This window comes from Heteronotia binoei, chromosome 18 (genome assembly GCF_032191835.1).
Source record: "Heteronotia binoei isolate CCM8104 ecotype False Entrance Well chromosome 18, APGP_CSIRO_Hbin_v1, whole genome shotgun sequence".
Classification (NCBI taxonomy): Eukaryota; Metazoa; Chordata; class Lepidosauria; order Squamata; family Gekkonidae; genus Heteronotia; species Heteronotia binoei.
In genome coordinates this window covers 39,917,641-39,930,041 of record NC_083240.1, presented here as the reverse complement: position 1 = coordinate 39,930,041, position 12,401 = coordinate 39,917,641, and the positions used below count along the sequence as shown (strand labels likewise).

General features: G+C 46.4%; 1 protein-coding gene across 2 annotated transcripts in view; it reads right to left on the bottom strand.

Annotated features, from left to right (window-relative positions):
- Positions 1-316: 316 nt before the first annotated feature.
- Positions 317-12,401, bottom strand: part of RAD51C (RAD51 paralog C) — a 57,564-nt gene continuing 45,479 nt past the window's right edge. For both annotated transcript variants that reach the window (XM_060258817.1, XM_060258819.1), the window contains 2 exons: positions 8,432-8,492; positions 317-597 (listed from right to left, as the gene is read on the bottom strand). In XM_060258817.1, coding sequence (XP_060114800.1) covers positions 505-597; positions 8,432-8,492 — 154 coding nt within the window. In that variant the 3' untranslated portion in view covers positions 317-504. The remainder of the gene's footprint in view (positions 598-8,431; positions 8,493-12,401) is intronic.

The window sequence follows — 12,401 nt, the reverse complement described above, 5'->3', positions numbered from 1 at the left end:
GGGAGGCCATTTTACCAAAGACAGGGCCAAAGTATTGAGCTTTCCTGGTCTTTTTTTTCGTAGCAGGAACTCCTGTGCATATTAGGCTACACCCCCCCAAATGTAACCAATCCTCCAAGAGCTTACAGTAGGCTCTGTAGGAAGAGCCCTGTAAGCTTATGGAGGATTGGCTACATCAGGGGGGTGTAGCCTAATATGCAAAGGAGTCCCTGCTAAAAAAAAGCCTTGGAACTTTCTACTGCTTCCGCAAATGGCTCATGTTGAATCAATAGGTTGTCTGTTCTCTGTTCCAGGAAAAATGGAACGCTTCTTGTTGTAGATATTATTTCCAACCTTTATTTGAGAAAAAAAAAAATCCTATGAAAGGGGTGGGGGGAATGGATAAAATTGCCAATCTGTGGATTAAAATTATGCTCTTTTTGTCCGAGTTAAATAGCCTCTCATGCCCCATTAAGTCCAGACATTGCGCAAACATCTTCAAAGAGAGAAATCGATTCGTCCAAATCACTGTTCTTCTACCCGCGGCCTCTTGCGAGGGTTCGTCTTGTTTTCCGCCAGGTCTGGAGGTGGAAGCTGAACGTCTCTGAATCCTTGAGGCTGTAAAATAGAAATAACAATATACTTTAAATAACAGCCTATTGTGGGTTCTTCTTATGGAATTCCAGCAGTCGTAACTAGAATTTGCAAAGGGGGTGGGGAAATACTCAGCACGAGGAAGTCATTCTGTTATCTTGCTTCCCCTTAAAAAAAGGCAAGCCATGCTTCAGGTGGCTCAGGGATACAGCGAAGTGCCTTCAAAGAGATGACATTTCAAACGGGCACAGTGTGAAAAATCAGGTGGAATTAGTATCAAGCGTCTTGACTTTTAAAAAATGCCAGCAGGTCTTATGAGCAAGACCAAGTTGATCTGAAACAAAAGCAGGAAACATGTTTTTGCCGATCTCTGGGTCTTCTTGTAGGCTGCGAGGAGGACCGTCTCGCTCGGTACGGCAAAACTTGGCCTCCTACATCGCTCTCAAAAGAACAAACAAAAGGAGAGGCTAGAGAGGTGACATCTGGACAAGTCCCCTTACCCTGCTTCGGGTCTGTATCAAGCGGTCTGCAATCTTAAGGTTGAAGGCTTCCTTGCTGCTATAATGTCCCTCTGCTGCATGCACACACAAAATTGCAAAAAAAAACCAAAACCCAAGCACCTGATCCTGCAAGCAAGATGCACAACACAAGCATTCCAGCTCTTATTTACAAACCGTGAGACACAGAAATACAGATGCCATGAATTCTAGCCACTGAAGCGGAGAGGCTGTACCTTAGTTCAGACATAATGCCATCAGTGGCTATTAGCCACAACGTACTGTTGGAACTCTCTGTCTGGGGTAGTGATGCTCTGGATTCTTGTTGCTTGGGGGAGGCAACAGTGGGAGGGCTTCTAATGTCCTGGTCTCACTGATAGACCTTCTGATGGCACCTGAGTTTTTTGGCCACTGTGTGACACAGACTGTTGGACTGGATGGGCCGTTGGCCTGATCCAACATGGCTTCTCTTATGTTCTTATGGACCTCCTGATGGCACCTGAGCTTTTTGGCCACTGTGTGACACAGAGTGTTGGACTGGATGGGCCGTTGGCCTGATCCAACATGGCTTCTCTTATGTTCTTATGGACCTCCTGATGGCACCTGTTTTTTTGTTTGGCCACTGTGTGACACAGAATGTTGGACTGGATGGGCCGTTGGCCTGATCCAACATGGCTCCTCTTATGTTCTTATGGACCTCCTGATGGCAACTGGGGTTTTTGGCCACTGTGTGACACAGAATGTTGGACTGGGTGGGCCATTGGCCTGATCCAACATGGTTTCTCTTATGTTCTTATAGACCTCTTGATGGCACTTGGGTTTTTTGGCCACTGTGTGACACAGAGTGTTGGACTGGATGGGCCACTGACCTGATCCAACACGGCTTCTCTTATGTCCTTATGGACCTCCTGATGGCGCCTGGGTTTTTTGGCCACTGTGTGACACAGAGTGTTGGACTGGATGGGCCACTGACCTGATTCAACATGGCTTCTCTTATGTTCTATAGTTTGCTGTCACATGAACAAGCCTCAGGCTCCCGTGATCCTTTCTTCCCTCTTAAGCATCAGTTCCTGCCCTCCACCCTTGGTCTGTGGCACACCAGTGTGCCAAGCAAAACCACGATTTGCAGAAACCACATAATATGCATGCAAATAAGAAATGGAAACCACATCACAAACTATGGTTGCTAAAAGCTAGGAAGAGGATGGGAATTATATGTAAAGGGAGAGCAATGAATTGGGGGAGGGGGAAGTGCTGCTATAAAAAAAATGTAATGTTTGCTTTTCTTTCCTAGTCTTTGGGGGAAGGGAACGGCCATATTTAAAAAGACACTTTTGGTCTAAAACGTAAAAAATTGGCTAGAGGCAGCAGGTTGTGATCTTATTGCTTAACTGTGCCAAAATCCAGGTATTAACATCATTTATTTATTGTACTGCATTTATATCCCACCCTCCCCTAATGGCAGCTAACAACGGTTAAAACAACAGTGTTCAAATCGAAGTACAATAAAATAATTAAAAACAATTTCAGCAGTTCATACAATTTCAAATATGTAGTACGGTTCCAGGTTCACTCGCCAGGATCCAGATGGCGGGTTTTAATTCTTATTGAGCGCCACATATGATGATATTATAAGATGTTACTTGGCACTCTGGATTTGCACTGGGATGGTTCAGATGTCAGTGCTGTGGGATGGTGGAATAGCGGCCGCCTCCCCGTTATTTGTTAAGCGCTAGTTCAAACAATTCTGTCTGACAGGTCCTGCCGAATTTATTTATAGCACATCATGTGATTTATAGTACAGAACTTAGCACAAGCTTTGAAGATTTCAAGATGAACGAATAGCCCTCTGTTGCCCAAAGGTCTGGCAAGTTAAGTTAAATATTACGGTCTCTGCGTCACAAGGAACTCATACCATTAAAGAGCCAAGAACATGGATTAAGATGGCATCTTGTATTGCGAGCAGCATTTCCTCTAGAGGAACAGAAGCGGTCACGGAGCAAGATGGAAAGTTTGCTGTGCCTCTCTCTGTACGAAGAAGACTTCTGAAGGAGAGCTTGAAAGCCATCATTTCCGCTAACTACTATTTCTTACTAAAAGCTGTCATTTCGCCCTCATTCGGTGCCTCGCTCTGTATTCATGATGACAACAGCGGCCCAAATCTTCAATCTTCAGCGGCCCAAATCTTCAAAAGTCTGCTCAGGTCTGTGTGGCTAATTAAGTATGTGGTAAATGAGCCCCGTGGCGCAGAGTGGTAAAGCTGCAGTACTGCAGTCTGAGCTCTCTGTTCACGACCTGAGTTCGATCCCGGTGGAAGCTGGGTTCAGGTAGCCAGCTCCAGGTGGACTCAGCCTTCCATCCTTGTGAGGTTGGTCAAAGGAATCCCCAGCTTGCTGGGGGGGGGGGAGTGTAGATGACTGGGGAAGGCAATGGCAAACCACCCCGTAAAAAAGCCTGCCATGAAAACGTGAAAGCAATGTCACCCCAGAGTTGGAAACGACTGGTGCTTGCACAGGGAACTACCTTTACCTTTTATAAATCATACACTCCACTGCATTGAACAAAGGGAGTAAATCATACACTCCACTGCATTGAACAAAGGGAGTAAGAAACAAGCCCTGAAAGGGGGGAAGAAATCAAGACATGTTAAGAATAGTTGAGCCATAGGTTAGCAGCCCAGGAAGGCAGTGCAATTTTATCCTCTGGCATCTCCCCCCCCCCCCCCCCCGATTTTCTGTATTTTTATGTGTGTGTGTGTGTGTGCACCTGGAAGTCATGGCGACCCCTGGTGACTGACCCCTACTGGGAGCCTGGAGGATATTCAGGGAGGTGGCTGAATAAAGCCTGCCTCCACCTCCCATATTCCAAGGAGATCTCCCATCCAGGCACTTGCCAGAGTTGACCCTGCTTAGCTTCTGAGATCTAAATATACAAAAAACTCTGTGTTTCAAATAAACATTCACTATGTGTACTATATTCGTTGGTAAATCAGATCTAAGGGGTGTCAAACATGTGGCCTGGGGGCCAAATCAGGCCCCCAGCAACTGGCTCTTGTCGGCTTCCTTTCCCTTCTCTCTTGCTTCCTTCCGCCTCTCAGCTTGCTTTGCAAGGCTTGCTCAATGGTACAGGAGCTACAGAGCAAAACCTCTATTTTCTCCATTGGTTGAGGCTCCGCCCCTTCCTGGTCCCCTAGGGAAGGAAGAAAAGAGCCAGAGCTTCCTTTGCCCAGTTCCCTGGATCCCATGGGAGAATACAAAAAAAGCACGTTTTACACCAACAAGCGCTAAATGTTTTTAAGCATGTTTTATTTTTTTAATCTTTAATTGTGCTTGTCTGCGTCCTTTAAAAAGTTTATATTTCTGCTACCTAATCTTAAATAGGGTCACACATGGCCTGGCCCAACATGGTCTTATTTATGTCAGATCTGGCCCTCATAACAAATGAGCTTGACACCCCTGTCTTATCTACTCATGTACCTTGTTACAACAATTGCTTTTACAAATTCACCACTAGAAAACAATACGTAAATATATCATAAATACATACTGTAGACATCCATTCAAATACTGCACACACTGAACAATAGAAACAATGAGTCCATATAAAGTCAGTGCTAGTGTGCAATATATGATATTCCTCACAGGCGGTTTTGATACCTGCGCAGTCCGTTTCACTACTTCTTCAGGGGAATACAAGTTTATAATTTGTTTTTCATACGAAGAACTTGTAAGCTTCCTCAGTATCGCCCCACCATGTTCTCACAACACTGGCTGGTTCCTGTTCAAATATTTCAAACTCCTTCAGCCGAGAAGATTTTACATCTGCACATTCAGAACGTCAGAACTTCCTGGTTTTTCGTTACTTTTTCCTGGTGTTCCCTTATGAGGGGAAATACTGATATTGCCCTGCCTCCGCACAGATTCTTTAGCATCCCCACAGCCCAGTCCCCCCTCCCTCTTCCAGGGGTGTACCGAGTCCATTACAAAGTGCTGGTTATCACCTTTAAAGCCCTATATGGCCGAGGACCTGCCTACTTGAGGGACCGTCTCTCCCCATATGAACCCCAGAGAGCGCTGAGGTCAGCTGGAAAGAACCAGCTGAATATCCCTGGGCCAAGGGAGGCCAGATTGAAGACCACCCGGGATCGGGCCTTCTCCATTGTAGCCCCATTGCTGTGGAATCAACTCCCGGAGGAGGTACGGGCCCTGCGATGTTTAGACCAATTCCGCAGGGCCTGTAAGACCTACCTCTTCAAAATAGCCTTTACCTAATGCTGAGCCAGAAAGTTTATTAAAGACCTAAGTTATAGCACCACAATGTTAATTTTAATGTAAGTGGTTAATGATTTAATGATGATTTTCTAATTGCAACTGTAATGACTATGTATGGTTTTATTGTATTTTATATTCGTATGCTGTGAGCCGCCCTGAGCCTGCCCTGGTGGGAAGGGCGGGATACAAATTTATTTATTTATTTGTTCGATTTATATCCCGCCCTACCCCACCAAGGGGTATTATTATTATTATTATTATTTACTTCCCACCAAGAAGTGGCAGACTGGGTCTCAAAATATTGGTTGCCAGGAGACACAGGGGGCCCACCCACAACTACGAGGCTATCGTTTAATTTTTATAAGAAATAAATAAATAAGTAGTTCAAAAAGGAGTAAGTGGAAAAAAGGTACAATTGAGACGTTTGCAAAATAAATGTATATATATTTTAGTAATTACAGTGTACATACATTGTACATATTATTGGCAGTATATGGTAGATACTAAATGTCAATACGGACTGCATTTCCTCCAGGGGAGCTGATCTCTGCCAGCTGCAGATCGGTTGCAAAAGTGGGAGATCCCCAGGCCCCACCTGGAGGTTGGCAACCCTAAGCACAAGGTAAATTTTAGCTGCATTGCAGTAATAATACTGGGACTTCTATTATATTTTCAAGCTACCAAAAGGTCATTAACGTTTTAAAACATATTGTTTAAAATTTAGGGGGAGCCACTTCATCGGGGGCCCCACTTGCCATTGGGCAAGTTGACACCCTGGCCGGTCTGCCACTGCCACAAGTGTCTCCCAGAGACGAACCCTTTGCTACTCAACACACAGGTCAGAACAGCAAATCTCTCAGCGTTCTCAGGCGTATTTTGCCGTTTACTTCCACCCTTCACACTCCTTCGTATCTTTAGTAAGAGGACAGCTCAGTGGAAGTGTCAACCCAGTGGGCTGTAGCAGTGGGAAGAAAACAGGGGAGGTTGTCAGGGGTGGAATTCTAGCAGGAGCTCCTTTGCATATTAGGCCACACACCCCTGATGTAGCCCAATCCTCCAAGAGCTTACAAAAAAGAGCCCTGTAAGCTCTTGAAAGACTGGCTGCATCAGGAGAGTGTGGACTAATATGCAAAGGAGCTCCTGCTAGAATTCCACCCCCCCCCCCCCGGAGGTTGTTAGGAAAGGGTTTGGGAATAAAACAACCAATATTGTCATGCCCCTGTACAGATCTATGGCGAGGCCTCACTGGGAAGGCTGTGTGCAGTTCTGGACTCTGTGTCTCAAAAAGGACATTGCAGAGCTGGAAAAAGTACAGAGGAAGGCAAGTGAGATAACTAAGAGGGTTGGAGTTCCTTCCCTATCAGGAGAGGCTGAAGAGCCTGGGATGTTTCCCTTCAGAAAAGCGACAACTGAGGAGGAGGGCATGGTATAGGTTTATAAAATTATGCATGGGGTGGAGAGTTGACAAAGAGGCCTTTTTCTTCCTCTCCCAAAATACTACAACTTGAGGGCATCCAATGAAGCTGGTGAGCAGTAGGTTCAGGACAGACAAAAAGAAATCCTACTTTACACAGAGAGTGATTCAAATGTGGGATTTGCTTCCAGGGGACGTAGAAATGGCCAATGTTCCCTCTAAGCTGCAGAATCTTGTGAGCAAAAATTCTACTTTTTGAGCTACTGGCATTAAAGTTGTGAGCTGCTGCATCAGTTAGTGCATTCTGGGGTCCTTCTTCCTGAGCTAAGAGAAAAACGTGTGAGCTGGAGGCTGAAAATCTGTGAGCTAGCTCACGCTAACTCAGCTTAGAGGGAACACTGGAGATGGCCACAGGAATAAATAGCTTTGAACAGATTAGAGCTTTGAAAAGGTAGGAGAAGTCCATCAATGGCTACTAGCCCTGGTGATTGAGGGGAACCTCCATATTCAGAGGCATTAAAAAGGTAAAGGTGGTCCCCTGTGCAAGCACCAGTCGTTTCCGACTCTGGGGCGACGTTGCTTTCACAACGTTTTCACGGCAGACTTTTTACGGGGTGGTTTGCCATTGCCTTCCCCAGTCATCTCCGCTTTCCCCCCAGCAAGCTGGGGACTCATTTTATCGACCTCGGAAGGATGGAAGGCTGAGTCAACCTGGAGCTGGCTACCTGAACCAGCTTTTGCTGGAATCGAACTCAGGTTGTGAACACAGGGCTCCGACTGCGGTACTGCAGCTTTACCACTCTGCGCCACGGAGCTCTTAATCCTCTGAATATCAGAGCCAGGAGGCAACATCAGGAGAAGGCCTCGGCCTCTATGCCTTGTTGTTGGCCATCCAGAGGAACTGGTTGGCTCCTGTGTGAGACATGACGCTGGACTAGATGGACCACTGATCCGATCCAACAGGGCTCTTCCTATGTCCTTATCAAAAGCTCTAACGCTCAGTATCTTTTCAGGCCTCTGAAAAGCCTCGGTTTGGGAAAAAGGCAGCTGCGAAAAAAAGGAAAGAAAAACCTGCAAGGAATGCTATGGCAACATGTTGTTACCAAGAGCACACATGGCAAGCGAACACTTATAATATGGCAAGCTATGCTCATGACATTTCAAGAGAACAGTTTAAAACGGATTTTTCTTGGCTCGCTCTCCAGCAGAAGCTGTCCACAAGGACGACAGAGTGTTGCTATCACAATATTTACCGTGGGACTGTTCTAGGACATTTCAAAGCTCAGAAAACATATCCAGAAAAATATCGTAGATGGCTCCTGGTCACTCTGAGGGCTACTGGTGTGATGATCCTCCTCAGACAGCCCACCGGCAAGGTCAAGTGGCAGGTGGGATGGGTAAGCATGTGTTATATCATGCAAATTGAATTTTGTAGTGCATTCTGCCATACATTCTTGCCTTTCCCAGGAACCAGAAATGCATCTGCATACTTCACAGCTGGGGTGAGGTAGTGGGGGTCTCTAACACGTGTCCAGACCAGGTAGCTGCTGAATGAAGGTTCCTGCCAATGGTTCATTTTGATAGTTTGTGACTACTCCAAGATGGAGTTAGTTTGAGAGACTGATGCCCATCCTTTCAAATCGAACTTCCCAATTTTGCCACACTCCCACGCTTACCGTAACACAATATGGTACAACTGACTCCTTTTGGCTGGGTGACTTGTATAGGGTTGCCAACCTAGAAAGAATAAAAACCACCACCTTTCAGGCATGTTGCTCGTCTTTAGAAGGAACAGTTAACAAGCATTTACATTTACAGTGTTTGCACACTGTCCCAGGCTAAAAGGTACACAAGAGTTGATTTTTATTGCTAAGTTTAAAATCCAGAAGGGCACAGATCCACCCAGAGACGTTTTCTTCTGCAGGGCCCACTGCAACCATGTTGTGCAAGAGTGCTGTTGTGCTGGGATTATGGTTTCCTTTTCACCTTCGCCTTTTGCCTATCATGGCTCAAAGCAGTGCTCCTGTTTATTATTTTGTGTAGGAGCACCAGGCCCCAGTGGACTGGGCCCAAACCAGGAGAAGTTAAGCTTACAGACAGATGCAGATTTAAACAAAATCACTGACACTGACCGTTGACTGTCTTCTGGGTTCACATCAAAGCGCTGGTTAAAGCACTTTATAAGCTGGGACCAGGGTCTCCGAAGGACCACCTGCTCCCATAAGAATCTGACTGATTAGAATCATGGAATCACAGAGGTGGAAGGGACCTCCAGGATCATCTAGTCCAGGGGTCCCCAACCACCGGGTCGGGGACTGGTACCGGGCCACGGCCTGTTTGAGATGGGCTGTGCAGCCTAATCCCCGCTCCCCCGTGGCACCTCCTCTAACCCCCGTTTTCACCATTTTTAAGGCCAGGGAAGGGAAGGCCACCTCCCCAGCCTCAAAATGGTGCAAACGGGGGGAAGAGGCTGTGAGGCTGCGTGGATGGCGGTGGCGAAGGAGGAAATGGGGGAAGGAGGAGGCGGCGAGGCTATGTGTGTGTGGGGGGGGGGGGCGAAGGAGGAAACGGGGGAAGGAAAATGGGAGGAGGAGGCTGCAAGGCGGGCGAAGGAGGGAGCAGGAAACGCCGTGTGGGGGAGGCCGAATTGGGTGCCCCCACCCTGCTGGCCCTGGGGTCGTGATCAGCAGACCGGCCCCAGGGCCAAAAAGGTTGGGGACCACTGATCTGGTCCAACCCTCTGCACAATGCAGGAAATTCACAAATATCTCCCCTAAATTATAGAATCATAGAAGGGACCTCCAGGGTCATTGTTTGAAGAAGGTCTATTCTGAGTGTTACCATCATCTGAAATTAGGTGGGTGGCCAAGCATGGTAGCTATTACACTTGCAAAGGAACACCCTTCCCACAGATACACAAGCGGCGCTGAACGTCTCTGGTGGCTGCTAAAGACCACTGTTTATTCAGGCTCTGCTGGTTATTTAGCAAAATAACGCAATGATTTCAATACGTGATTACTGTTTACATTATATTTTAATTGTCTGTAAGCCATCTCGAGCATTTCTGATGGAATGAAGGGAACAGAAATGATTGAAATACGCGAATGCACACACAAGCCACAGAAATAATCCAGCTACGAAGGGAAGATCAGGCATTTTGTCACCAGCAATAGCTGGGCTACAAGACACAGAACATCACACTAGATCAGCGGTGTTCAACTAATCTGTTACGAGGGCTGGATCTGACATAAATGAGACCTTGTCAGGATGGGCCATGTGGAGCTGGGCCACGTGTGTACCTATTTATGATTAGGTAAAAAAGGTAAAGGTAGTCCCCTGTGAAAGCACCAGTCATTTTCAATTCTGGGGTGACGTTGCTTTCACGTTTTCATGGCAGACTTTTTACAGGGTGGTTTGCCATTGCCTTCCCCAGTCATCTACACTTTCCCCCCCAGTAACAGAGATATAATCTTTATAAAGGATACAGACAAACACAATTAAAGATTTTTAAAAAAACCCTTAAAACATGCTTAAAACATCAGCACTCATTGGTCTTAAAGGTGCTTTCTTTGTATCTCTCTCATGTGACCCAGGGAACTGGGCAAAGGAAGCCCTGGCTCTTTCCTTCCCTCCCCAGGGGACCAGGAGGGGGAGGAACTTCAGTCAATAGAAGGGAGAGAGGCTTGGCTCAGTAGCTCTGCAGTGTGATTGAGAGAATCTGGCAAAGCAAGCCTCCCTCCCCCACCCTTCCTCCTCAAGGGAGAAGCCTCAGCCAATGGAGAAAATAGAGGCTTTGCTCTGTAGCTCTCATGCAATTGAGCAAGCCTTGCAAAGCAAGCTGTTATGCAGAAGCAAGCAAGAGAGAGGGAGAAGGGAGCAGATGACAGCTAATTGCTTGGGAGCCTGATAGGAGCCCTCTGGAGGCCTGATTTGGTCCCTGGGCTGCATGTTTGACACCCCTGCACTAGATTGTGATAACATAGGATAAAAATGAGTGAACGAGGAAGGAGACCAATGGCTTTATGGAGCAAATCTGCTGGGCTTATGTCTAGTTGGTATTTTTGACGTTCCGGGATTTTTGTCCTCCCTATGTAGTAGGTTTCGTTAGTGCTTTGTAAGGGTGGGATATAATACATTTCATGCCAGTAGAGGTGAGTTCCATTATTTCAGCCTACAGAGTGGAGTCAGGAACTGCTTGCCTACCCAGAAAGCTGAGAATAATGCTTTTGCCCTCACCCTTCCCCCCACCCCACCCCCAGGAAAGCATTCTGCCCCACTCTCAGATAACCTGCCAAGCATTCCTGCTAATTATTTTTAGGGCATTGCTTGCTTCTCCCTCCTCTTGCTGCCATTCTATTAGAAAGCACATAATTACTGCCTGAGGAAGATTACCACTTCGCATCAGCCACACGGGGAATTCCTTAGAACATTTAAATTGCACTTCACAGCTCAATTCTGAGACATCCTAAGCAGCGTTCTTAGAAGCTCTCGGCTGGAGATCCACCGTTGGGTCTCCAACTCAATGGGGGCCTATTCACCCAACAACAGCCTTCCCCCTCAACCCACCCCATACAATTTATTGACATTTCCAGTGCTGGAGGAGAAGTGAGAACAAGGACAGCTATTGGATTTAGTGGGGTGGGGGAATCTTAATGGACAGACTTGAACACTTCAGTAAAAACCCACGTGGACTGTAAGCTACAGGAGGGTCTTTCCCAGCTCATAGATTTCATTCCACGTTTATGGCTTTTAATGGAGTTCTCGTTTCCATCTGGTCTTGCTGAGACACAAATAAGCACAGTCTCAGTCAATACTGCAAGGAGCCCTTCTAGCTTTTATTTTCTTATGCCATTACAATGTGAACTGTTAGACAGATATCTACTTACTAAACACCAGCTGAATGCCAGAAATTACTAATCTTGGCTAGGAGAAGGAAATCTCTGCTCTGGCACCTCACCTGGAGTATTGTGTTTGATTTTGGGCACCACATTTTAAGAAGGATATAGACAAGCTGGAACGGGTCCAGAGGAGGGCGACGAAGATGGTGAGGGGGATGGAGACGAAGTCCTGTGAAAAAAGGTTGAAGGAGCTGGGCATGTTTAGCCTGGAGAGGAGGTGGCTGAGATGTGATATGATCACCATCTTCAAGGACTTGAAGGGCTGTCCTGTAAAAGATGGTGTGGAATTGTTTTCTATGGCCCCAGAAGGTAGGGGTTGAAATTAAATCATACGAGTTTCCAGCTCAACATTAGGAAGAACTTCCTGATGGTTAGAACGGTTCCTCAGTGGAACAGGCTTCCTCAGGAGGTGGTGGGCTCTCCTTCCTTGGATTTTTTTTCAAACAGACGCTAAATGGCCATCTGACAGCAATGGAGACTCTGTGAATTTAGGGGGCGGTGTTTGTGAGTTTCCTGCATTGTGCAGGGGGTTGGACTAGATGACCCTGGAGATCCCTTCAAACTCTATGATTCTAAGGAAATAATTTTCACATAACTTTATAAGGGTTTGATCTATATCAAGGCCCGATTCAGACATCACACAAAACCATGTTTTAATTCAACTATGATTAGAGTGACTATCAGAACAAAGGCCACTCTGGGGAAATGTACACTTCCTCACTCTCAACCATGAAAAACAGCATTCATC